This window comes from Patagioenas fasciata, chromosome 2 (assembly GCF_037038585.1).
Source record: "Patagioenas fasciata isolate bPatFas1 chromosome 2, bPatFas1.hap1, whole genome shotgun sequence".
NCBI lineage: Eukaryota > Metazoa > Chordata > Aves > Columbiformes > Columbidae > Patagioenas > Patagioenas fasciata.
In genome coordinates this window covers 132,385,043-132,410,335 of record NC_092521.1, presented here as the reverse complement: position 1 = coordinate 132,410,335, position 25,293 = coordinate 132,385,043, and the positions used below count along the sequence as shown (strand labels likewise).

The 25,293-nt window shown below is 43.4% G+C and overlaps 2 protein-coding genes across 2 annotated transcripts in view; both read left to right on the top strand.

Annotated features, from left to right (window-relative positions):
• CHN2 (chimerin 2) overlaps nucleotides 1-12,037 on the top strand; it is a 166,928-nt gene extending 154,891 nt beyond the window's left edge. Inside the window, exons 11-13 of the mRNA XM_065832038.2 lie at nucleotides 4,942-5,079; nucleotides 6,714-6,819; nucleotides 10,164-12,037. Of these exons, the coding sequence (XP_065688110.1) occupies nucleotides 4,942-5,079; nucleotides 6,714-6,819; nucleotides 10,164-10,335 (416 nt within the window). The 3' untranslated portion in view covers nucleotides 10,336-12,037. The remainder of the gene's footprint in view (nucleotides 1-4,941; nucleotides 5,080-6,713; nucleotides 6,820-10,163) is intronic.
• An 8,334-nt stretch (nucleotides 12,038-20,371) lies between these two features.
• Nucleotides 20,372-24,767, top strand: PRR15 (proline rich 15). Its single transcript, XM_065832109.2, has 2 exons — nucleotides 20,372-20,559; nucleotides 21,157-24,767. Exon 2 carries the CDS (start codon nucleotides 21,166-21,168, stop codon nucleotides 21,526-21,528), a length of 363 nt encoding a protein of 120 aa, XP_065688181.1. The 5' UTR covers nucleotides 20,372-20,559; nucleotides 21,157-21,165; the 3' UTR covers nucleotides 21,529-24,767.
• The last annotated feature ends 526 nt before the right edge of the window (nucleotides 24,768-25,293 follow it).

Below are 25,293 nucleotides of genomic sequence, written 5' to 3'. Positions count from 1 at the left end.
GCAGTGGAACAGTGAACATCTTGTTAAGAGAACTGTATGACTGGAGTATTACTGAGACCTGAAGCTGAGAACTTTGCAGTTTTGAAAATGTTTTCTCCCTGAACTGAGACGGAAAAGCAGGAGTTTTTGCGGTTTTGCAGGAAAGGATTTAAAGAAAACCAAAATAGATTTTTTTGTTGTGACTTGTGGGCTGTGCAGCTAGAAGGTGTTTGTCAGCTTGCCAGCTTGGCAAGACACTTCCAACCTGACAGCTCAAGGCTGGCTTCCCTGTCAGATCCAAGTTTACAGAGACAGAGGATCCCAACCTCTCCTGCATCCCAGCCCTGCAGGTAGGAACATCACTTTTCTGCTGCCCAGTTACCCCTCCTTAGCCCTAGAAGCCAGAGCAGCAGGGAGGGGACTATGCCAAGGATGCGGAATATCCCAGATCTCTGTCCCAGGTGAGAGAGAAGGGAGCTGAGAGCCAGGTGGCAGGTCTTACCTCCAGCAATGCCACGAAGGTTTTTGTTCAAATTTCATTTTCTGCCCAGAAAGTGAGGTTTGTGTGAGTTTCACAGAACTGTTGTTTCCATGTTCACTACAGGAAATTAGTATATTTTTTGCAGAAGTGGAAAAAAAAAAAAAAGAAAGGGGGATGGCATTTGTATCCGAAATACAAAATGGAAAATTCCTGATCGGTTCTGGTTAATAGGTAGGTGTTGCAGCAGAAGCAGCCGTATCTGTGGCCACATCACTATCTCTGGAGTATGTTGCACAGCAGAAGGTAAATGTGGTTTAGAAGAGCTTGGACAGTCAGCTGTCAAAGTAGAAGGTGAGAGCAGGTGTATGAACCAGAGAAGAGAACTGTTTAATCTGATCAATAGGCCTGACACAATACTAGAGGATGTACATGGGCCAGGAATAAATATAGTTTGACAATTTAAAGACCATTTTTAACCACCTGAAAGCAAGGCTCTGAGACAACCTTCTAATAAGAACAGGGATAAAAACTGTAACTAGTTTTAAAATGGAAGTCGAGGGGTTTACAAGAAGGGTTATATGGCATGGTGCCTGCAGAAGCAGAGCACCACACTCTGGCATTACAGAGGTCCCTCTCTGCCTGTCCTTTCCAAGCCAGTCCTTAGGCACTCGGCTAGAATGCTAGTACACTTTTGCATCTCTGGAAATACAGCTTTTAATAACATGGGTCTGAAACTAAACAAGCAAGGAGTCCTCCTGTTTAATGCATGGGATGCATCCTTCAGATAATGCCATCAAGCTTTCTGGTTTCACAAGCCCCAGGAGCCAGAAGACGGGATGATCCAGGGACATGGTGCAGGCGTGCCTTGGCCATTGGGGACCTCTCCTGCTGATTTCACATGCAGCAGAAGGGCACAATAAAGAGAAGCCAACCCTCCCCCTGACTAATTCTGCCTTGCCAAAGGAACACTGACGTGTTGCTTCCAAACACAGCAAGAACAAAAAAGCAAAGGCAGGTTTGAAAGTTAACAGTCCAGGAAGAGAATGGCATCCCACATAATATTTTCTGGGCCCCATGAAGCTGTCATAGTTGGTTTTAAAACAGGGAGAAGTTGGTTCTCATCTGTTTTAAACTAGGGCTCCCTTCCTAAGCCAAAGCAGTGTAAATACCCCTACTATAAATTAGCATTAGACTCTCTGAGGCACTGACAATGTTCCATTTTAGTGATTTTTGTAATGAGAAGGAGGGGAATAATGTGGATTTATATAATCTGGTGAATGTTGGTGCTGTAGAATGACAGTTGCTCTCTGTCAGCATTGTTGAGCTGTGGCGTTGTGGCATCCAGAAAACCCTCATTGTGTGCTTTATCCACAGAGCTGCCATTGTCATCAGTGCATTCTGTCCCCCAACTTGTTTGTATGACTGGCTGGTACAATATACTTGCTAAAAATATTACACTGTTAAATATTACATTAGTACTTAAAGGCATCCTAACTCATACTCGTACTTTTTTGCCAGTGCAGCTGAAAACATGTCAAATGCCAAATCCAAGAAAAACCACAAAGCAGCATGTTAGCGTGGCAAAGGTTGTGCAATAAAAACAAACCACTGAGGAAAAAGGAACTTAAGTAGAAATGTAATTCAGTATTTAGAGGGCATAGCTGAGGCTTTAAGAATGTAGTACTTATTCCGTTTCATTCTCCAATAAACTATTGATATATTTCTATGGTATCCAAAGTCAGCTGAAACCTTTAAGGAACAGAATAATGACATTCTTTGTCTTGAGATATTCAAACTTCAGCATAATGCAACAAAATATGTTGAGAGTCAAAGTAACAAGGAAAAATAAATAATGGAGTTTGGGTAGGATTGGGTTTGTAAAGCTGAGATAAACTATATCTTTGTAATTCTAAATTTTTAAAAAAGATTGTATTAACATATGGCAACTGCAATGATACTGAAAATACTAATTACAATCTGTGGAAAGTTATTGTATTCAAGAGTTTAAAAAGTTATTGTGGTAATGCACCAGGTGCTACATAAAATGTAAGTAGTTCATACAGTATGCTACTGCAGAGGGTCCTCTGTGGAATATGTCTCATTACTTTACCGGCAATTAATTGTTATTTCTTAGTGCTTTGAATTTTAAGTGTGTTTAAATAAATCTGTAAGTCCAGGAATTTGGTGAGGATAAGAAATAAATGCAGCCTGCCAAGGGCCTTCAATTGCTGAAACTGAAAGGGAAAAAAAAAAGACAATCCAAAATCTACCAAAGGAAAATAAAAGTCCACCTTCCCTTACATACTCACTGCAGAAATGTGTAGGTACACTATAACAGATGTATTGTTACACTCACTTTAAAATAATCTTCACTGCCTTTCCAATGGGTGTACATTTGTCTCTGCAGTGAAGAGAAAAATCTTTGAGTTGGGAACTAATGTATTTTTTCTACAGTAAGCAAATATGTAAATAAGGGGTATATTTGAAGTACATTGTAGTTGGAAGTACCTCTATCTGAAGCGCCCCTTTAAGGAAGCTTGCTGGGCTGCTTTGTAAAAGTACTAAATAAATAACACTTCCATTTAGTGTACTGGTGACCTGGATAATAGATGCAACCTTCTGCTTTGCTATATCTGTTCTGATGCAGCTGCCGGCTCCTTGGTGGTATCTGTTTTCAGTGCTCAGTGTCCATCAATTAAATAGAGCTCTCCACACAAAGCTTTACAAGACTAATGCTACCGTGCCTGGAACGTGTGGATTAAACAAAAGATTGGAGCAGTGTAAACATCCTCCTAGGGCTTATTGATGCTGTATTAAATTAAATGCTGATGGATGTATTCAGACTGCTCAGCTGCATCAAGAAAGGCCGCTTGTTTTAAACACTTAAGCATATAATCTCCTCTTGATGAGAACGTGTAGTGCTATTAGTCTTAATGAGAATTATGTGCATACATTGGACAGGACGTATCCCTTCAAGATTAATGCCATAGGTTTGTATAAAATGTCTACAATCAATATAAACTCTTTTACTCTACTGTGAAAGCCTTTATCACCATCTTAGACGCCATGCATCAAGCACACCCACTCATCTGTCTGTATCAGGGCATGTCTACAAGCACTAGTTATTGTGAGACAAGTGAGGCACTGGCTCTACAGCATGTCAGCACCTCAGTGGCAACAGCTCAAGCTTGTGCTTGCACCTCCTGGCAGATACAAACAAACTCCACCGTTCAAGCAAGCATAACCTCATATTGCCCCACTTACCATATGGTCCTGATCTTCACCACCTCCTGTGAGGGAAGCACTATTATCCTCACTTGAAAGGTGGGGAACAAGGACTATGGGGTATAACTGATCTCAAAGAAGCCTGAGGTAAAGGTGGGGATTAAATCCAGACAGGCTCAGCCCCTGCTTGACCAGTGTGCTACCCTGTCTTTCTACTAGAAGACCTCCAAGGACAGCCCTCAGGAGGGGACAGCAGAATTTCTTGGTCTGGAGAAAAATGTTGATATGAGGGTACCAGGTAGTACAGAACAGATGTAGTCATTTGACCTTGAAAAGTAATAGTGATCCAGGCTCGCTGCTAGTTCTTGTAATTTCACTCATTGCAAGTCATGCTTTGGTCAAGGGCTTACCAGCAGCACTTGTAATTGTTAAGCTCATGTGATTATAAGTGCTCGGTAATGAGTTCTAACTAATTGTTATAACATGTGGCAAACAAAATGTATGTCATTTCAGTTGCATAATACATCTATTTAGCTCTTCATCCATTAGAAGGATCTATATTCATTTAACAACTTGCGATACACATTTCAAAATGAATTGTATGGCTAAATGCCGTAGCATGTCCATTTAAATTCAGATCTTTGCTATAAATAAATAAGTCAAATATGAAGACATTAGAGGACATCCAGAAAATAAGGCAGCTTTATTACTAGCTAATCAATATAAATAGACTGGTGCAGGACTTAAAAGATTTGGATGTTTACTGTGATTTTTCCTGCTTGTCCCCTGAAGATCATTGGAAATCTGTGCCTCTGTTTCCTCAAGTGAAAATGAAAAAAATTATTCATACACCTGTGCCTTGATCTGCAGATACAAAATACAACATCAGAACAAATTATTAATAGCTTATTTGCAGTGAATAAATAGGCCAAATTCAATAACATACTATTAACATGATTTTACATCCAACTTTAAAACATTATGTGTGAGATGGTACACTGCAGATACTGTTGATGTGATCACCAGCCTCTCCAAAAGATGTAAGCAAATAAATCGATTACTAAAAGATAAAGAAACTGCCATTCCTCATTCATATCCTGTAAAGTTGGCAGCAATATATTCTCATTTAAGCCTTCCAAATGCTTTCAGGTTGTTTTTCCTTGTCAGGTTGGACACAATAAATCTGAATTAGAAGCCTCGCCCTGTTTGAGTCAAAATTAGCCTGGTTTCAAAAAGATTTCTTCCTCCTCTTCTAGATGGTGACAAGGCCGATATTTCTGCCAGTATTTATCCAGACATAAACATCATCGCTGGAGCACTGAAGCTATACTTCAGAGACTTACCAATTCCCGTGATCACCTATGACACCTATTCCAAGTTCATAGAGGCAGCAAGTAAGTATTGCATAGTAATTTGTACTGATCTTTAATTACATTTCCCATCCATAAAGCTGTCCACATGAAAGAAAAAGAAAAGAGAGACAACAAACTGGAAGCAAGGGCGTTGTTGTGTTCATTACTTCTCTGTCATGTCCTTCTTTCACATGAAGCTTTTGCCTGAATGTTATTGCAGATGGCACATCATGCAGGTACAGCCTCCCAGGGCTGGTGTCACAGCCGCAGACTCATGCAAAACTGAGTGATCCCTGGCAGGTCAGGGATGAGTGACCAGTGTGACCGAGCCTTGAGGCTGCTTCCCATTTCCCCACCATTTTCCCCATCTCACATATCATGGCCTCCTTTGGCAACAAACCTGCATCACTGACAAACATGTCCCCTCCTTTGGTTGGTGAGGGGTCAGAGCTATGGGGCATGCCACAAACCACTCCTGCCCCACAGTTCAGGTGCATCCACTGTTGTTTGGGTCCTACAGCATCTAACTCGTGTCCAGATGGCAGCTACCCCCTGCTCAGAGACTGCAGGTCATGGGTGCACACTACTGGAGAGGGAGAAGCACAGCAGCACTCATTGCCATAATGTTGGCAGAGAGAGCTGAGATTTGCCTCAAATTTTGCCCTCCAGGGCACAGCCTTCCATGTAATGATAGTCACCCATGAAAACTCAGCCAGTGGATTGTATCAAAATCAGATTATTAGCAAAAAGTGCCAAAGACCTGACGCGTATAAGAAGTAGCTTGCTTGCTTCTTTAAAAAGTATCCATAGTAATTTTGAATGGAGGAGTGGTGTGCCTGTGTGACTGTGCTGCTCCCCCTCAGCTTCACCCCACCTTGCACTCCCAGTGCAACCACAGATACCCCTCTCCTGTGCTCTCCCCTTCCTCCTGGCAGAGAAAGTATTCTTGCTCATCACTTGTCCTATAAAGAACATGCCCAGAGGAAGCAGTTCCTATCACCTCAATACACTAATATCTTAAAAGCAAAACATAAAGATTCTGAATCTCCTAAACTTTTGAGCTCCTGGTCCCACTTCTATGGCAAGTAATGCAGCAAATATAACTCTGACTCAGTTCACATCTTAGGAATCCACACTTTTCATGTAAAGTACATGTAAATCCTGCTCAGATATTTAGAGAGATTGCCAAATGAGCATTGATGCTGTCTGATCACTGGTGCCTACATATTTAAAGGTGTTCAGAAATCTTTGTTTATGTAATTCTGTGTCATTTCAATCTCTAGCTAAGCTTACATATTCAAGCACAGTCTCTAACTGGTGTTGAAGGCTCCTGAAAGTAATCTTATGCAAGATTTTACAGAGTCAGTTCCAGGTAAAGTATTAGGAAGCACTTAATGAAGCTTGGATACTGTACCTATACAGGCCTTTAGATAGAGCTGCAGACCTTAGAGACAACTATTAGGTGGTCTTTGTTGCTCAGTTTTTGTAAAGCCTTTTTTTTTTTTGAGGATGCAGAAGTTGTTGATAAGCTCCATGTTTATGAGTTTAATATTTATCCTTCCAAGCACAGTCAATGGCTTGTAAATGACTCCATAATAATAACTTAGCTTCCTGAATTATTGGTGTTTACAAATGGAAAGCCCTATTAACATTAATCCTGTTTGGTGTTTTTACAGAAATCTCCAATCCTGATGAAAGACTAGAAGCAATACATGAAGTGTTGATGTTACTCCCTGCTGCTCACTATGAGACACTGAGATACCTAATGATTCATCTCAAAAAGTGAGTTAATTGGCATGTAGGATAATCCTTGAAGAGCTTAACAATTTTCTGCTTTGAAAGAGAGATATTACAGAAAGTACTAATAAGGCTTCCATTAGGGCACTGCCACTAAAACAATAATGTTACAAATAACCAGGCAAGCTATGTTTGTATAAATGCGTATAAGCTATGCATTTATATAGCATAGATCCTTTTGCAAGCCTTTGAAGAGTTAATTCAGATTTGCCACGTTTCTCTGCGGCAGATAATATCTAAAAAATACCAGAACGGTAGGTACTTTAGAGATGTGCTCGAGGTGCTGCAGCAAGTCACTTGATCACACACTGTTTCTCCCTCCCCTGACCGCCTGATTGTCTTCCTGAACAATAACCCTGAAAAGAAAGAGCTGTCTCTTATGAGTTGTTTGCTCACACCACAGTTAAGCAAACAATCAAGCAAGTCCTATTTTTATATTAGTAATAAAAACAATACAGGCCCTTTCAGTCATTTCTTATCTCTTGCTTTCAAACACACTCTGCCTTATTTGCTTTCCAAAGCTTCTTTAATCGTAAGACATAGAAAATTTTCAAAAGTGCCTAAATTTCTTTTTTGATCTCTTCTCAGTTGTCCCACTACTTGCAGCACAGTTGCAAATTTGGAGTATTTTCTGGGTTTGATCTGCACTGTTCTGCAATATTAAAGCCAACATGAAAAGAAAGAGACCTCAACTCATGTAAAATTGCATCAGAGTAAAGCACATTTCATGCTCAATCAGGTTATCACTGTGTGGAAACTTCTCCTCATTTTGAGTCGTCTCAGATCATTCCAACTGAGTAATTTTACCTTTCAATGAAACATTACCTGGGCATGCAGGAGCTTCTTTGGGCTCGGCAGAAATTAGGTGAACAAACACCCACCCTTGTCAGCACATATGCATGGACAACTCAGGATGAACCATGCTGGCTTTTCAGAAGGCCCATGGAGGCTGTAGACAAGCAACCCATATACAGAATCAGTACTTCCATGTCCCAGCAGCAAATATTTAAAAGCCAGGTATTGACTTGCCTTCCTTCTTTTTCATGAACTGCAGTATGAGCTTTGGTTCAGCTGTTGAGCTGAACTACTAATGAGACAAAAGTGGTCCAAAGAGCTGATTAAGCTTTCTCTCTCAAATACCTGCAAGTCATGCAATGAATTTCCTCCCCTTTCCCAAATCGTAGCTTTTAGCATCTGTGCAGAAATCAAGTGCACGTCAGTTCCTATGGATAATCTGTCAGAGAGATCTGAATGTGAAAGAAGGAAGGATCCTTTAGGTTCAGACTGTGCTTTTCAGTAGATTAAACAGAGTCCCAACTCCAGCCCCACAGGGCTCTTCCTGCATGGAGAAAACATGCACTGGTGTCAGGGAGTCTATTTATGTATAAACTGCAGGATCACTCTGCACCAGTGCTGTTTCTCAACAGAAATGAAACTGCACTGAGTTGCTGTTTAAAGCACTTTGTATGTCTTTATCAAATAGAAGGGACACTAAATTGAGCTCAGTCAAAGTTGAGTAAGTTTTGTATTGCTTTTGAAAAATCAGAACTACCTTCCCTGAATCTGTTTATTGTCTTTATTGTCTTTCTTCCTTCTCAATTGAAAGAATAACTTAGTGTTGTCAGGAAAATCCAGCAAAGGATGTATCAGCATTAAAAAATGAGCTGGTCAGTCAATTAATTAATTGTTTTCTTCAGTCAAATGGAACATTCTTTCTGATAACTTTTTTGCTCAAAATTGGAGGAAACACCATAGCATGAGCAGTTCCCCCCTGTGGCGAAATACGTATAACTCCAGCCCTTCTGATGTTGCAGTGAGGCTGTCAGCTGAATCTTCTGTGTGTTCACCCCAGGCCACTCACCAAGCCCCACACTCCTGCACAGAGGTGCTCGTAAGATGTGTGTGGCATTGCATAGCTGTTCAGCATCTCCACTGCCTACAGCCACAGATGGAAAGCAGAGTGTTATGCATACAGTCGCACAGAGGTGGCTTGGGCTCGGCAGCCTTGCTTTCTCTTTTCTCCTTGCAAAGCCCACCTAACCATGTCTGTGCTAAAAGATGAGGATCTATCTGTGAATAGGGGCACTAGCGGACTTCTGTCATGAAAGGAAAGAGGAACAGTGGTTTTCTGTCACAGACCCACTCTTTGCAGAGAGCGAACAGTAGAAGAAAAACCTAGTCATGTAAGGACCTTGCAAACAGGGGGAAGACCAGTTTACTTCTGGTTTCAGGCTCTTTGTGCTTCCCCGATGGCATGAGTGAATCCACTGCTGCTCACCTGGGAATTGCCATGGCCAGGGGCCATCTCAGCTGTTACCAGGAGAGCTGGTTCCAAAAACAGATGTGCCCCACCCTGGCAGAGGAGCTGTTTGTGGAGATGTTAAAGTTCTTGTACTCTGGTCAGTAATGGGAAGTGTCTGGTCCATGAGGGACCGTGACTGATTAAGGGACCATGGCTGTCTCTGCACTGCATTGCAGGAACATTCTCAGGACTGAATTCAGTGCCAAAGGCTTGCTGGGACAAACACAGACGTGATCCAGCTCTATTACCTGGAGGGAAACCCGAGGCACATCTTATATCTTCCAGCAGGCCTATGGGATGACTCCTCCGCATCCTTGGCACTCCATGTTTGCCCCAGCCACATGTAGCCTACCTGTGTCAGGGAACAAAACAGCCTGGGCTTCTTCCTAGAAGTGTCTCTGTTAAGGATAGATGGCATTTGTAGCAGTCTGACTTTCACGAGCCACCTGCCTGGATGGCTCCAGGATTCAGCATGTTCCTGAAGTATATGAAGAAATCAAGAGTCGTTCAGGTGCTAGTTGGCCTGAGGCAAGGCAGAAATGCGTGAACATGTGGGTTCCTGTGGGCTGGGAGCATGGGGGTCACTGATAATCAAAAGAAGATCTGGGTTTGTGTTCAGGAAGCACATCCCCACCTCCAGTGTGATGCACACCAAGTACAACATGCCAGAGAATCGTTGTTACCATAGCATAGAGGGCTGCTCCATACATCATCATTGAAATCATGATTGTGCTTTGCAGAAAAGCAATTGCCACTTACACCCTAATGAATAGCCACATGGAAAAATCACTTAGGAGTCGCATGAGGGGAGGCTGAAGGCACTGAAAATCACAGCCCCACCACAGTTTCACCGTACCTGCTCTGGAAACAGTTACTGTATTGAGTGAAATTAAAACTTGTTACTGAAAAATGTCATCTACCAATGCTTGATGTGAAGCAGGACTACAGATTAGGATGCATATATTCTTCCGGGAAGGAAACAACTACTTACTTTGTTTTGTTTTTTGTGGTTTTTTTTCTATTTTAGGGTTACCTTGCATGAAAAGGAGAATTTTATGAATGCTGAAAATCTGGGGATAGTGTTCGGGCCGACTTTAATGAGACCTCCAGAGGACAGTACCCTTGCTACACTGAATGACATGCGGTACCAGAAGTTAATTGTGCAGATTTTAATAGAAAATGAAGATGTTCTCTTTTAGACAAAGAGAGCCATGTCTTCAAAGCCATTTGTTTTAAAATAATTAGTTTGAAGGAAAAACAACATTTCTTTAAATTTTTTTAAACATGAAGGAAAAGTTCCTTGACTGCACTTCAATTTCTGCAAAGTTGCAGATGGATGCCAAAATGTTTAGGGAAAGCCTATGTCTCATAGACATATGCCTCTTTGTAGAAGGGAAAAAAAAGGTCAGAAAAAATCCTCTTACCTTGTATCTTTTGCCTTGCCTCAGATGTATATTTGTTTTGAGAAGTTGCAAACAATTATATTGTTAACTTATTAAGAAACACAAAACATATTTTAATATGGCTAGAGAAGCAAAAAGGTACTTAATCAGTGTTTCTTGTATACGCCTATACATTTCCCTCTCCGTGAGACATAATTATATATGTCAATTGTGAAACAGAACCTATATTATAAAGATATTTTTACTTTACCTAGCTGAAAGAATGGCATTTTATTTTAGCAAACTATAAATCAATGCGGTGCATTGATTATTTTCCATGTTATTCTCTCCTGCATTTTTGCTGTGATATATTGAAAACAATTACCACTAATGCAGTATTATCCTGACATACCTCTTTCATTGCAAGTGTTTTTAAAGGAGAATTCTTCTCTTGTGTGTAGTCCAGCTTTCCTTAGATTTCTTTACATTTAGGCACTAACATCCTAAGATCATACACTTTCAGTCATTTGATATTTCCCAAAATATATAGTATTTTCTCTTCTATTTTTTTGTTTTTCTCCCATGTAAAATATGGTATTGAGAATTTTTTCAAAAGTCCTGGTGGTAGTATCAGTTTCATATGCCAGATATTTCTTGAATTACAGTAATATGTAAGTTAAGTGATGCTGGGACACTGGATATTTTCTGGCCTTGTTGGAAAGTTAGCACTTTTTTGGGTTAATTATGAAGGATTTGGTTTTTCTGTAAAAATCGAGTTATGTTTTGTCATGTTTCTGTATTTATAAACGTACAGTAAATCTGCTAAAAATGTAGGTATTTATCTTGAATGTGTTTCCTGATGGTTTGTTAAAAAACAAAACAAAACAACAAAAAAAAGAATGAATGTGTAGGAAACGTGGGAGTTGGTAAATGTAATTATTACCAAATTTTAATCTTTTTCTCCCCTCACAAACATTGACCTACAGAGTACATATTCTAACTGCAACTTATTCCTGATGTTAAAACTGTTTCTCAGCATGAAAGGTTTCTGCAAGCATAGAAAATCAACATACTTTACTACCAAACTCAATTTTCAATACAAAAATAATTACAATAATCTCTCAGCTTGATCGTTTGTATCATATGCTTGGTAACTCAGTGATGCAGTTTTCTGAATTATTTCAGGGAGCACAAGTTTCTATTCAAATTGAAAAAAAAAAGTGTAACTATGATAATGAAGGGAGGTGGAGGGTATGACTGTAAATTTGTCGTCTTCTAGAGAAATAACTAAGGGCTAGATAGATTAACCCAGATTGCAGAGCAAATGCTAAATAGTCTGAGTTCCCAATACTTCCATAGATCCTCCTGCCTTGTACAGGACTATTTGTTGTAGGTTATGTACTTCTTAATACTGTCATAAAAATGATCTGGAAATGGTTTTATTTTGTGAAGTGAAATATGCTTTGTAATTTACGATAGTGTAAATGGAAGGAAAAATCCCATTAAATGTGTTAAAAGAGTTCTGGTGTCTGTCACTCTGACCACATGGCAAACTGCCAAATGAAAATCAATCGCTAATTACCATCCTGACATTGCTGGGAACTTTCCTACTTGGAAAACTTAGAAGAGTTTTACTGAATGTCAGCAGTTTCAGATTGGCACTTGGATGCCCATACTACCTACCACAGCCAAGCCTATGCACGTAATTTTCCGCGACCACCCTGAACCACCTCTGTGTAACACTTCACGCAAACAATGAATTGCAATATCAATACAATCAGTTTTCAAGAACCAATGCTATCAGAGGATTTTTCCATTCTTGAACACAGACATTTGACTAACAATGAGTTTCCTTTTTTTTCTGGTCAGTTCAGCAATGAGTTATTTTTTTAAGGCAAGAACAGTATTTTAGTATCATTTTTTATTTTTGCAGGAAGACAAACAAGCCATTCTACTTCTGCTTCTCCCATTCCCTCTACCATGAGCAAACTGGTAACTTTGACGTGTCTCGCAGTCTGGAGTCAACACATGCCCCATCCTAAGAATGTGACAACAGCACAAAGCCGTGTGTTTAGAAATACCCATGCATGGCATCTTTGGAGGGCAGAGTTTCTAACCTGTTGGACGTAGGGAAGAATATGACTCTGCACCTTAAAATGCAAATATCTAATGAATTGTCCATGTTTGTTTTGGCCAACCCATGGCCAGCCTTCTTAGGGGCATCCTGAGTGTGGCGGTAGAAGGACCCTGTCCCCTCTGTGCTGCCATCATTAGTGCTGCACACACTTCATCTCTTCTGTCAGACTTACTGTGGCCATCACCGCTGTACCTGGGGCTGAGCAGCACCTCTGAGATCTAATCCTCTCTGTTCCAAATTCACCATTCAAGGATATAAACAACCAGCAGGCTTTTCCCTGCAAAATTGACTGCTAAAGCAGAAGACAAAGCATGTATCTCTAGTGCAAGCCTAATAGTCCAGTACACAGGAAAAAATGTTTCAGACTGGATCTTCCCTTTGCTTCAAATCACTCAGCAGAGTGTGATGACATCTCTCACATGAGGCACTACTAGAGGGTAGTAGAGAGTCATTTGAAGGCTGCTCCAGGAGTCTGTGTTTGAGCTGATTTAACTTCCCTGCTAGGTCGTTGCATCTCAAGTGGAACGCAGCTCTGTTCCTCTGGAAGCAGGTGAGGTACCTGTGCCAGAACGCAGCTCTGTTCCTCTGGAAGCAGGTGAGGTACCTGTGCCAGACTGCACTGGAGCCTCTCTGGAGCTCAGTGTTTGGCAGGAACTTTGCTCCTCTTCAGCTCCTCTGGTGGAATGCTGAGGGGTCAGGAGCAGCCCCCTGCTGCCAGCACCATCACCCATTCAGCTAGCCCCATCTTCTGGTGTGAGGGGTGCTGCTCTGTACCCCCTTACAGCTGGTCCTTGGAGCTACCTGGGTGAGCCCACTGTCCTCCCATAAAGCAGAAACAGCCACGATTAGTAAAACATTACATGAAGTTGACAGTTCGCAAGGTTGTAACTTTCCAAAGTGCTGTGGACCAGCTGAATTTTTGTCTTCATACCTCTGCCTTTGTGAGACTCATTGCTGTCAGCTTTAAGTATTTCGAGCCTAACAGAGTAACTGAGTGAAGGAATTATTTCCTGAGAACACAGCGCTGGAGACAAGGCAGCATGTGCTGTGTCTGACTTCAAAGCACACATGTACTGAAAAGGCAAGCAAAATCAAACAGGGAACTATTGAAGGCTTTCCTCAACTGAGACACCAATTTGGAGCTCCTCTGCCCAGAGACCAGTTGTGAAAATTCTCTCTTTCCTTCTGTCAAATACCATTGAAACTGGACAAGGGATGTAAAAGTTACTGAGGAAGGAGAAGAATTTGGGGAAGGAAAAAAACCCCAAAAAGCATAAGTGCAGATATTGTTTCATCAGGAAAACTTTTTGCAATGGAGTTACAAAGGAGACACAGCTTTGCAAGGTGATGCCAGTTTAAGCTCCAGAATGGGTCTGAGCACAAAACTGGGTGAATTGGTACCACGTATATTTGATTTCCAGGCAAGAGGTAAGACTAAGCTTTCCTACACACTTAACAGTCTCAAAGCTCACATAACATTTGAGCTTAATGAAGGAGACAGAGCTGCAGTGGCACTTGGCCTGAAACTCTGGGAAGGAATATAGCGGTTTGGGATCTCTCCTGAAACAAGGTTCTTTAAAAACTTGACCTGTGTGTTACTTTCAAATTTAGGATATAGGTATAGTATTGGGCAAAACTCTGGTCTTAGTAATGTCTTGGAGATGTGTCAGGAGTGCCTGGGGTAATGAACAGCTGAAGGAAAGCTTAAAAGTCACATTGCAAAGAGGTGAAAGTGAAGGTGGGTACTGAGACCAGCTTGCAAAGCACGTGGAGCAACTGTGTTTTCTCTTTTATGATAAGCTCAAACAGCACACAGCGCAGACCTGTACAAATGAGACACTGTGAAATGATTAATTATGTTTGCACAAGGCCCTGCCTAGACTCACGTATCTGGAGGGAGAGTGTTTTCCTAAGCCTGCTTGACTCTCTGCTGTTCTGTCCCCCTCCCTCCCACCCAGAGATGGAGACAGCCAACAGCTCCTTCTGCTCTACCCTCAGCTGCTGCCACTGTCACTTTGCCCTGACACTGTACAGACAAGGCAAATGCAGCCTGCGCCCCAGTCCTGCTGTCTGAGAAGGGGCTGGAGAGGACAGAAGAGGAGATGGGGATGAGGAAGGCTCACAGAAAGGTCCATAAGCAGTCGCTTCCCCAGCTGTTCAAGCTCCCCAATGTGGCAGCAGCTGGAGAGACTAGAACTTTTTCCCTACATGGTGCACTCTCCCCAAACCTTGCTCAAAGTCTGGCTGGCTTCTTAGATCTTTATTGAGAAGTACAGACTCAAGGTCTGCAGAAAAAGGAGAAAGATGATTCAGGTGCCAACAGAGACCCCTGCCAATAACCAGAAACTGATGAATACTCTGAGTAGGAAGGTAATTCAAAACACTTAGACAAGAAGAAGAATGCCATCTAACTGGATCTTCAAAGCAGATTTACAGTGCTATATCCCCTACAGCTATCTAAAGGGAATGAAGAGGCTATAGGGCTCATAAAGATAGGAGTGAGAGCATCAATACGTTTTATGTTCTCTAACTGTAGAGATTAATTCCTTGATTAAAGCAAAGATCATGGTTATGATTCAGAAATCTGAACCTCAGGGAACTATGATTATTGTTGAAGGCTCTAGGGCTTGCAGATTTAGGACATCAATGGGTTGTACTTCACATTATCTTTCTCTGAAGGCATGGTATTCTGGATATAATTATGCTGATGCTACAGCCTAAGCCAGGACTGGGAGTTCAAAGCCTGAAGGACCTGGATTATTGCAGGGTGTTGTAAGGACTGCAGTTCGAAAGAAAGCTTGTGTCAGGTGGAAGCAGTGCTTTATAAGCCACAATGAAAATGAGCGGTGGGTTATAAGCAGAGAAACTGTCAGGTTTCAGTTTGCAGTAGACTGAGGGATGTCAGGAACCAAGCATACCACTGGAAACTGCCTTCAGGGCAGGGCTCTGCAGGGCCTGACAAGGTTGAGGGTCAAAGTATCCTCTATTTTCTCAAAAGTATGAGCCATTTGTTACTGCTAAGATGAAGGTTAGAATGAGGAGTAGGGTTAGCTGTAGGGTTGGGAACTGTAGATCTTAACTAATACAACTTACTACTGGCAATATTTGAAGATACATTATTTTCTGTTCTATATAGGGCATGTATGGGTATGACCAACATGCATGAAGATCCATATTATTTACCACATGCTGCTGCCCAAGAACATTAGGGGACTAAGGTCCATAGGTGTTCATAACAAGGTAACAGGTTTAGGTTAGAAATCCAAATATTGAAGAACCTGTATTGTTACTGGATACTGCACAGCCCTCAGGAATAGGGCTGATGTCAATAAATGAAGTTATTTATCGTGGATTTTTTTGTTGTAGACATGAGTCTTACAGTTATAATTAGGATACTAATAGGGCTAGACTTTGGAAATCTAAAGCCTTAAGAACTGAGTTGTTAGTGAAGTTGCAAGATCTGCAGCATGCTGGTATCAATAATGATCAGTTCTGTGTTTCTGCTCAGTGTAGGAGTTCTCTGCTTAGGAGGATGGATATCGGATGAACTGGTTTTTGCAGGGCCTGCAGAGCCAGGAATGGTACTGATGTCAACAGTCACAAATATCTTTATTTTTATGTTCTGATATAAGAACATGACCTTAGTTTTATCTCCAGATACTGTAAGGCTGAAAGAGAAGATGAAGTTTGGAATTCAGGATTCAAAGCAGCAGACTGAGTTTGCTGCTGTATATACAGACATCAGGAAAGAGCTGGTGGTGTTAAAGGCTCACAGTTCTCTGTTTGCTTCTGCTATGGGGATTCATGGGATACTAGAAAGGGTTGGTGGCGGGTTGGGAACTGAAAAGTTTGAGGAGCTGTGTTTATGATCTGTTTTGATGAAGTTTTGGGGATTCATTATAGGTATAGGTAATGTTAAGTTTCAGAATCTGTTGTGTTCTGAGACAGATTTATTAACAAAGCTGAACTTCCCATTGAATGAGGATGAGCACTAATACATGCTAACATCTTACATTCCACTGCAGGACTGGAGCTACTTTTAGGGCCCATGTAAACAAAGATATTGTCTGCTTTAGTGTTGGAGGTAAGATTAGGAAAGGCTACATCTGTGTCACTCAATAAAATGGGGTCGAAGACCTCTCCCATGCCAAACAGTGGGTGCAGACTTGCCCTGTCCACATTACATTGTATGTAATCAAATTCCCCTCAGGGGTCCACCGTGTCATCTGTGGCCTTTGAGGGTACTTTTTTTTCTAGAGGCATTGAATCAAAAATTGTGAATTAGCACCTGTAATAATGCAAGGGTTGTCTTGCAGCCCATCAAACTGGTATTTTCATACCCTGAGGCTGAGATGGTGCAACACATGTCCTAGACCGTAACATGAGGAGTGGTTGTATATTGAAGTGTTTGAAGGTGCAAAACCTGTTGCATTAAAGTGGAGGACTATGGGGGGAGACAAACTAGTGGAGTTTTGTCCATTCTACCTAGAGGGAATAATTCTTCATTCTTACTGTCTCCAAACCATGCCTGAACAGTGGGTATTAAATGACATAGGCTAAAATCATGCCAGAGAGCCATCACTAAGAAAAGGGCCAGTTCACCACACGGAGGGTTGAAACTCACTGCCTGGCTCTCTTTTTTTGGCAGGACAGACATATCCTGGGTATGGGTGCTGCAGTCCCACAGCCTTAAGCAGCAGCCTCCTGTCAAGAGGGAAAATGTTCTTACCCTTTACAAAACGGCTGGAGATGCTGCTTACACTTGGAAATCTAAAGCTTAAAGTGCTAAAGTTAACTGCTAGCTTCTTCAGAGTAGACAGCCTGATGCGGATGGGAGCCCATTCTTTGTGTGGCCTTCTCCTATACACAGGGGTCCCCTGGTTAATATCGAAGTGACCTTTAGGCTTTGAGATCTAGGAGTTTCAATAACTGATTTTCAATGCACAATGCTAAAAGGCCCACTTGTGCCAGCAAGTATCAGTGTTGCAAATTTTCTTTCTAAGGGCCAAGTTGTGCCATTATGTATCAGGTCAGGGTTAAAGAATTAAAACTTGAAAAATCAAGCATGCTGTTGAATGTTGCTGGGAACACGGACCTAGGAAGAGCTCTGCTCTCTTTATAGGTGCCAGTGCTGTATGTTCTTTTCTACAGTAGGCTCAAACATGTCCTTGGCCTCAAGGTTAGCATTTGAGAACCACAAGTTTCTCAAGTCTAGTGCATTTGCTGCCTGGTCTGGGGCTTCAGAGTAAGTAAGAGAACTAATAGCAATATTCACTAGTGCCCTTTATGCTTCTGAGGGCATAGTTGGATCCGCTTGGTATAATTATAACTGCGTTAAATATCAGTGTTATAGTTGCTGTTATATTTTGGAAACTGAAGGGTTCCAGGGTGCAGCAGGACACCACGTAGTCCACGGTGTCAGGAAGGCTGATGTCTGCAGTGGATGGTGCAATTCTACTACTACGAGTAGAGGTGGGTTCCCTCAACACAATTAGGTAAATATGGTTTGGTAATCTAAGGTTTATAGAGTCCAATTTCAACTTGAACACAGTAGGGTCTGAAAAGTTTGAAAGGATGGTGGGAAGTGCAACAAACAACTTTTTTTTTTTTTCATTGCAGTAACAATGTAGGTGTTGTAAGTAAGGTTAGTTTGAAAGATGACATCAAAGTTAGTCTGTGAGAATCTAAATCTTAAGAATACTAGGGTATTTCTGAATTTCAGAGAGCCTGCAGAATTATGAAGAGACACAATGTCAGTATGGTCCAATCCTACACAAAAGGAGCATGTTACAATGTAGGAGAAAAGGCTCCGCAGTTTTATTTTGCAGTGTACTTGGGCCTCTGCTAGAATCCTGCACATCCACCCCGGCAAGGACTACAAAACCCCATTAATTTTTATCCTCTCCTCCTGCAAATAAAGGACAGAATTTAACTACAGCATTCATATTAAATGAATATAGCAGCTAACTTCCATGCATTGAAAGAGTAAATTGGTTATTTTACTTCTCTTTTTTAATCAGTGCTGTAAATACATGCATACTGAAGGATTGCAGCAAGTACTGTTGCAGTAAGAAAGGGGCAGAACATGACATTTTCACTGTCAGTTGTTTTTATATAAACACTGACCTTAGTGGAACTGCATGTTGTGACTGATTCGTAGCAGTGACTTTCAAATGCAGAGTGGGTTTTGCTGTTCTCCTGTGCAGCCACACACAGATCCAGGCAGCACCTCCCTCTGTGCACCAGCTCTTACAAAGCTTCTCAACCTGCCTGTCTCTTTTCAGCAGACCCTGCTTTCAGTGCCGTGTCAAAAGGACAAATCTCTTACTTTCTAAGATTCTTTGAAACAGACTGTACTGAAAAAAAACACACCGATTTTATAAAAGTCTGGTATTACATGAGATGTGAGCTAAGAGCTCAGGTCTGTGGTAGTCAAAGTAATATAAACAATACAGTCATAAACGTTTCATATAAGCCTATAACCAGTACAGAAGCTATAAATGTCAACCAGTAATGTTTTGTGAAAAGGACTTCTAATAATAATACTTACTTTTATTTCTCTATAAATTCCCTTTTCCCCAGGTACTTTCCTGGGACACAAGATGAGGAGAGATGCTGGTGTTCTCCTTCTCCGTAGACACAAATGAGTAGCATAGCAATAGGTTATAGTCACTGGAAGAAACTTGACCGTACATCTGTTGCTATCCTTGGCTGAGCAGAGCCTAACGCCCCGGTGCTATGCTGCTTACTCCTTAGGGGGAATGTAAAGGCCATCTTTTCTCACTGGAAGTTACTGGTTTATTCCATTGGAGAGATTTTTTTTTTTGCTGCTGACATCAGTTAGTATGATAGAGTGCTCCCAAGTGTGTGTGCACACAGGCTTCCCCGTCCAAACTCTTTAAGTTTGAAGAGAGCAATCTACAGAGTAATATGAAGTGCACACCCTGGGTTCCTCTCCTTCAGTAACCTGTACTGACCAATTTCCATATGTCTTATCATTATGGGCTATTCAGGGAAGCTTCAAGTAGCAGAAGTTGATGCGCAAAAGAAGATGAAGCTGAAATACCACTGCTTTTACAAACTCCTCCATGTGATCATAGGCTTCTGTGAGCAACAGAATGTGTAGCTGATGGAAGGGATTTTGGGAATCAAATCTATATTATGTGCCATAGCTCTCCAGAGAACATATCACCACTTTTAACACAGAGTGTGGTACAAACAAGTCTTTTTTTTTTTTTTCCTTTCTGAATGAATTAAAAAAAAAAAGGTAAAGGCATTTGTCTGGCCATGTATCATCACACAGAAATTTAAACTCCCAACTCTAAACCAGCTCAAGTGTATATATAAGCACTGTCTCAGCGTGTCAGCTACATTAATTTTTCAAAGATGGACAATTAAAGACAATTCTGTGTTCTTCAGGGCTACAAAATACTCACCTACGCACACCTATCGTACACAAACAAAACGCCTCGCAGTTTCAGCCATGCACGCCGACAACACCGCATCCACCGTCGGCAGCCCTGGATTTCATGATGCACTCGGGGTGCTGCCTTACTGCTCTAAGGCTCCCTCCTCCTCCCCGCCCCGCCACCGCCGGGTGTCCCTTCACGGGGACACCGACCTCCCCCGGCCACTCCCCCGCCCCACACCGTAGGCAGGTGAGCGGGAGACGTCCCGGCCCCGGGGCCGGCCGGGCCGCCGCTCCGCCCACGGGGGCGAGCCGCGGGGCTGGCTGCCACCTGCCACCGCCGCACAGCGCCCGGCCGCTCCCCGCCGGCCTCTTCCCTCCTGCCCTCCTTCCCTCCCTCTTTCCTTCCCTCCCGCGGCGTGTCGAGGGAGGAGCGGCCGCGCTTCCCCGTGGGAGAAGGAGAGAGCTCCCGCCGCGGGCGGGCGAGCGCCCGCAGGTCAGTGTGGCCTCCCGTACCTGTTGCGCCGGGAGCCGGCGAGGGGAGGGAAGCGGGGAGGGAAGCAGGGAAGGAGCTGCGCCCCATCGCAGCAGCACCCAGGAGGTACCCGGGCTCCCGGCCCCGTCCCACGGGGACGCAGCAGCCCCAAAGTACGGGGCCTCGGGGTGGGCATCTGGGGCTCGGGGGGTGGCGAGTGCAGGAAGCGGGTCCCGCGGCTCAGCTCCGGGGCTGTATTTACCTGTGACTCTCTCCGCAGCCGCGCACGGGAAGGCGGGATGGCGCTTCAGAGCCTCTCACCGGGGCTCAGCCAGGGGCAAAGCGCAAAATCCTCCCGCCCGCGCCCACCCGGCTGCTTGGGCAAGAGCTGACCCTCCCTACCCAGCAGCTCCCGGGGTGACGGGCAGAGTTCCCGCAGAAGCGCTGCCCGTGCTGGGGGATTGCCCGACTCCCCCGTGCTGGGAAAGAGGCGTCCCCGTCGCCTTCCGCTGCACCCAGCGCGGTTCCGAGCGGAGGAGAGTCCCGGCGGGCGGAGTGACGGTGTGCCCGGCTGCCAGCCCGGCTGCCAGCCCGCTCCAGCTCTCTTTCCCCCCGCAGGAGCCCGAGATGGCGGACAGCGCCGCGGCCACCGCCGCCCCCCCCGCCGGCGTCAAGGGCAGCGCGGCGGCGACCTGGTGGAAGTCGCTGACCAGCAAGAAGAAGCACAAGGAAGCGGCGGCCCCTCCGCCGTCCCCCGCCGCTGCCAACGAGGTCCCCGCCGCCCCCCACAGCTCCGGCGGCCGGGAGGAGCAGTCGCCCCACTCGGACAGCGGCGAGGCCGCGGGCGGCGGGAACCGCCGGAGCCTCCGCGTCTCCCACTCGGGCCGCTTCAAGGAGAGGCGGAAGGTGCGGACCTCGCTGCTGGCCGACGGCCCCGAGGTCTTCGACGGCGGCGGTGCCCCGGGCCGTGCCGCCGCAGGGGGCGAGTAGCCCAGGAGGACTTCGCCCCAGGAGCCGCCGCTGGAGGGGTGGCCGGAGCTTGCGGCACCCCCACAGCTGGAGTTGGCCTCGCTTGGCGCCGTGGGCAACACGGAGGTGCATGACAGCAGCCTCCCCAGCCCTGACTGGACACTGTGGGGAGCCCGGCATCTCTGCCAGACGAGGGAATCGCATGCTGTGTTAGATGAACACCGCCAAGACCAAATCCCCAGGTGATGGGACAATGTGATTGTCTTAACGAAATGACACCAATAAACACCCCACTCCCTGTGCTGTGGTGAGCGGACTCAGAGGTGCTATCTCAGGGCCCAGGCTGGGGTCTCTGTACCTTTCCCAGGAGCCAATGTGCTGACTGCTCAGGCCCATGACCCAGCTCCCCTCGGCTCTCCAGCTGAGGGGGTGTTTTGCTGCTCTCATCTCACACGCTGCCTTATCGAAGGAAGGGGGGAACAAAGTGCTCTTATCTCGTTTGAGGGCTGAGGACCTCTGGCAGTGCTGAAGCTCCCAAGCTGTCGTGCTTCTGTCCTGCATTTGGCATGCACACCGTGAACCCATCCTCCTTCCCCTTCAGGGGTCAAAAGAGAGGTATTGTGAGGGGCAGGTGCTTGCATTCGCCTGTGCCCCACATCACTTTGTATGTGCAAAAGGCAGGACTGTGCTGGTTTTCTCCCTCTTCTCACTGTGTACTGATAAGCAGGTGTTTCAGAGGCCTATCTCCCCTAGGTCTTTTACAGAAGGAGGCTGGTTGTAGTCTGGCAATTCACACTGTTTACCCAGGGAACACATGATTTTTGCATAATTGGTGATAATTGGCATAGTGAAGCTCCGATGAAAAAATGGTGTGATAAAATGTAAATACTCTTTTGGGAGACGACGCCAGCCCTGGCGAGCACCGGCAGGGTTATGCTCCTAATGTGGAAATAGGTTTGGGCACCACTGGAAATGTTCTTCACTGTTTACTGTGTCCAAAGCTTGTGAAGCAAGATTAAAGATTCCCAGGATTTCTTTTGACAGCAAGATACTGTGTTTTAACTTGGGCAGTTCTCTGCTCCCTCTAACAGCTCCTGGATTTTTGGACACAGTCAACTGTAAGCCAGATTTGTACTGGTGTTGTGCCTTACAGAGCAAACTTTGCTAAAAACACTCAGCAATTATATATTTCTTGATAGTAGGTGATGTAGCAACAGCTGATTTATTTATTTTAAATGCATTCACAGTACACTTTATATTGTTAAAATGGTTTTAGACTTTTTCTGAACATGAGATATTACAGTGACAGGGACTGAAAATTATTTCCTAGCAGTCAAGTTATGATTTTGTTTGGTTGTAACTAGTGATTTAAGGTCAATTAAGATTAAACAGTCACCTGAAAGGAAATAAGAGCTGAGTTCCAGGTGAAAATATGGATTAAACCAGTCACTGATGATCACTAAAATGAAGCAGTAGATGCTGGGCAAGTGCCCCATGATTCAGTGTGTGTAATAACATATAATGAACTTTGAAAGCTCCTGAGCGATAAACCTGGACAACCTAGCTGGCTTCGGTGCTTACCAGTTCTTCACTCAGCCGCTCTTTCAGACTCTGAAACCCAAGGACAAAGGGACTGTAGCATCAAATCTATTTCCATAAAAGCTTTTTTCCACCCAATATGCAGATGTGTTTTTTTAAATGTCGTTTAGTAAAATGACAAGGTACTGGTTTTGAATGGCCTTTTTATGTTCATGACTACATGCTGACCGAGCAAAGAGCTGGGGGACTATGGGGGCACCTCTTAAAAGTTTCTCCTTGGAGATACTTCTCTTTTGTGGAACCTCTTCAGTCAAAGGGCATCTGGAATCCTTCTGTTGAGAAGAAGCAATTGGAGCAAACCCAGCCTCAGATAAAGGGGTGTGAGTGAGAATGAGGAAAGTTTAAAAGCTGGGAATGGAGAGATAGATGAAGAAGAACCACGTTTCAGCTACAGTTAGCCTGGGGTGTGGGGAAGGGAGGCAGAATAGAGTGGCTCTGCTGCCAGGGTTGTTATACTACCTTTCAAAGGCAATATGTTTTTATTTATCACAGGCAAAAAAAAAAAAAAAAAAAAAAATCTGCCTGTATTTACGTATTCTAGGGCCCAAAGAACCTCTTTTGTATGTGTGTGTCCAAAATGGAAGAAGAAGTAAACAGATATTGCACTGGTGTGTTTCTCACTCCTGTGTCTGGTTTGCTGTGAGCCCTGTGAGGGTCACGTCCTCCGAACTACCCAGAAGCCCAAGCACGCAGATGCTTTTCTGCAGTTCTAATCCTTACACTGTTGTGCAAATACAGTTTCCTCTGTATTTCAACCTATCTCTTTCTACAGTGAACTTCTTTCTGCTTTTTGGAAATGTCTCAGACGTATTAGCTGCAAGTCTTTACCTAGACACAAGATATCTACCAATTCGGATTTTACCACGGAAGTCTGGTATGCTGTTCAGATGCTGCTGTTAAGATTCAATATCAATACTGGTTAATATGTGACTAAATATTAGCCATGTCTTAATCCTTGTGTATGGTACTTTCAGCTTAGAAATTTGGTCAGAATACAAAGTCAATAAATGCACATAAAATGACTCGCTTGCAGCCATCCTCCATCTTTATCCTGACCTTGAGCTGTGGGAAGGAGACGTAATTCTATCTTCCTGCTCAGTCAAATCCTTGCTTCAATGAATTTGATAGCAGCCGCTGAAAAACTAGATCCATGAGAAAATGGGCTGCCTGCCTCGTCTCATTTTCCCCGCCCTCTGTGCAAGGGCCATGCAGGACTATCTTTAGGTTAGTGCTGGCCTGGGTACCACAGTGAGGAGAAGCCCTGTTGGCCATAACCAACTTGTAGAACAGAAATAGCCCTCCTGTTTCTCAGTATGAGCATCAGATAAAGCTTTAAGTGATGTATACACATGTAAATGAATTAAGCTGATGGAGAAAAACATGGCGTTTTATGGAGCATCTGATTCTTTTTTTTTAAACCTTGAAGCAGAGAAAATCCAACATTTTGTATTGGAGAATACTTGCTCAGTCATAACAATAGCACATTTCTGTGCATTGAATTATTAAATGGCTGTTGGCATTCTTAATATAGGTATCTTCCTCGTCTCCTTTATAAAGATCATGCACCAGAAAGTAAGTTCAGGGAACAGGGTGGCTGAGAAGGTGATTGCTGTTTGTTTTTAAAAGCAAGCATTGACAAAATAAATGGAAATATGCAGATGAGGTTCAGTGTCAGTTGTGTAATTTTCTCAATATTATTCCAGACACTATTAAGGGTTGCAGGTTTGGGGCAAAAAAATAAATATTTAGTAAATAGAGTTAACTTTTCAAATAAACTTGCAAAGTATATGCCTGCTTATTCCTGCTCTTGCTCAAACTATAAATAAATCTCTGAGTAGCTGCCTGGTGAATCATTTGCTGCTATTGCAGGCTGGTCAGTCTGGACCTCAACAAAGATTATAGGGAACACCTGCAGAAAATGATCCTAAATTGGAAACACTGGAATAAATGCCTTGAAAGCCTCATAACTTTTAACCTCAGATGTTATGTCAGGATATGACTTAAACTGAACTGAAAGAACAGAGAGGGACGTGACTATTTGGGGTGGGGAAGAGGGGTCTTCTCTGTTGTTTTGTTTTGGTTTCGAAGTTCTGTCTTCACTGTAATACAACCAATGATAATTTTATATTTGAAATATCAAGTCTCTTGTCCATTAACAAGATAACCTCATACAAGGGCTAAAATCTG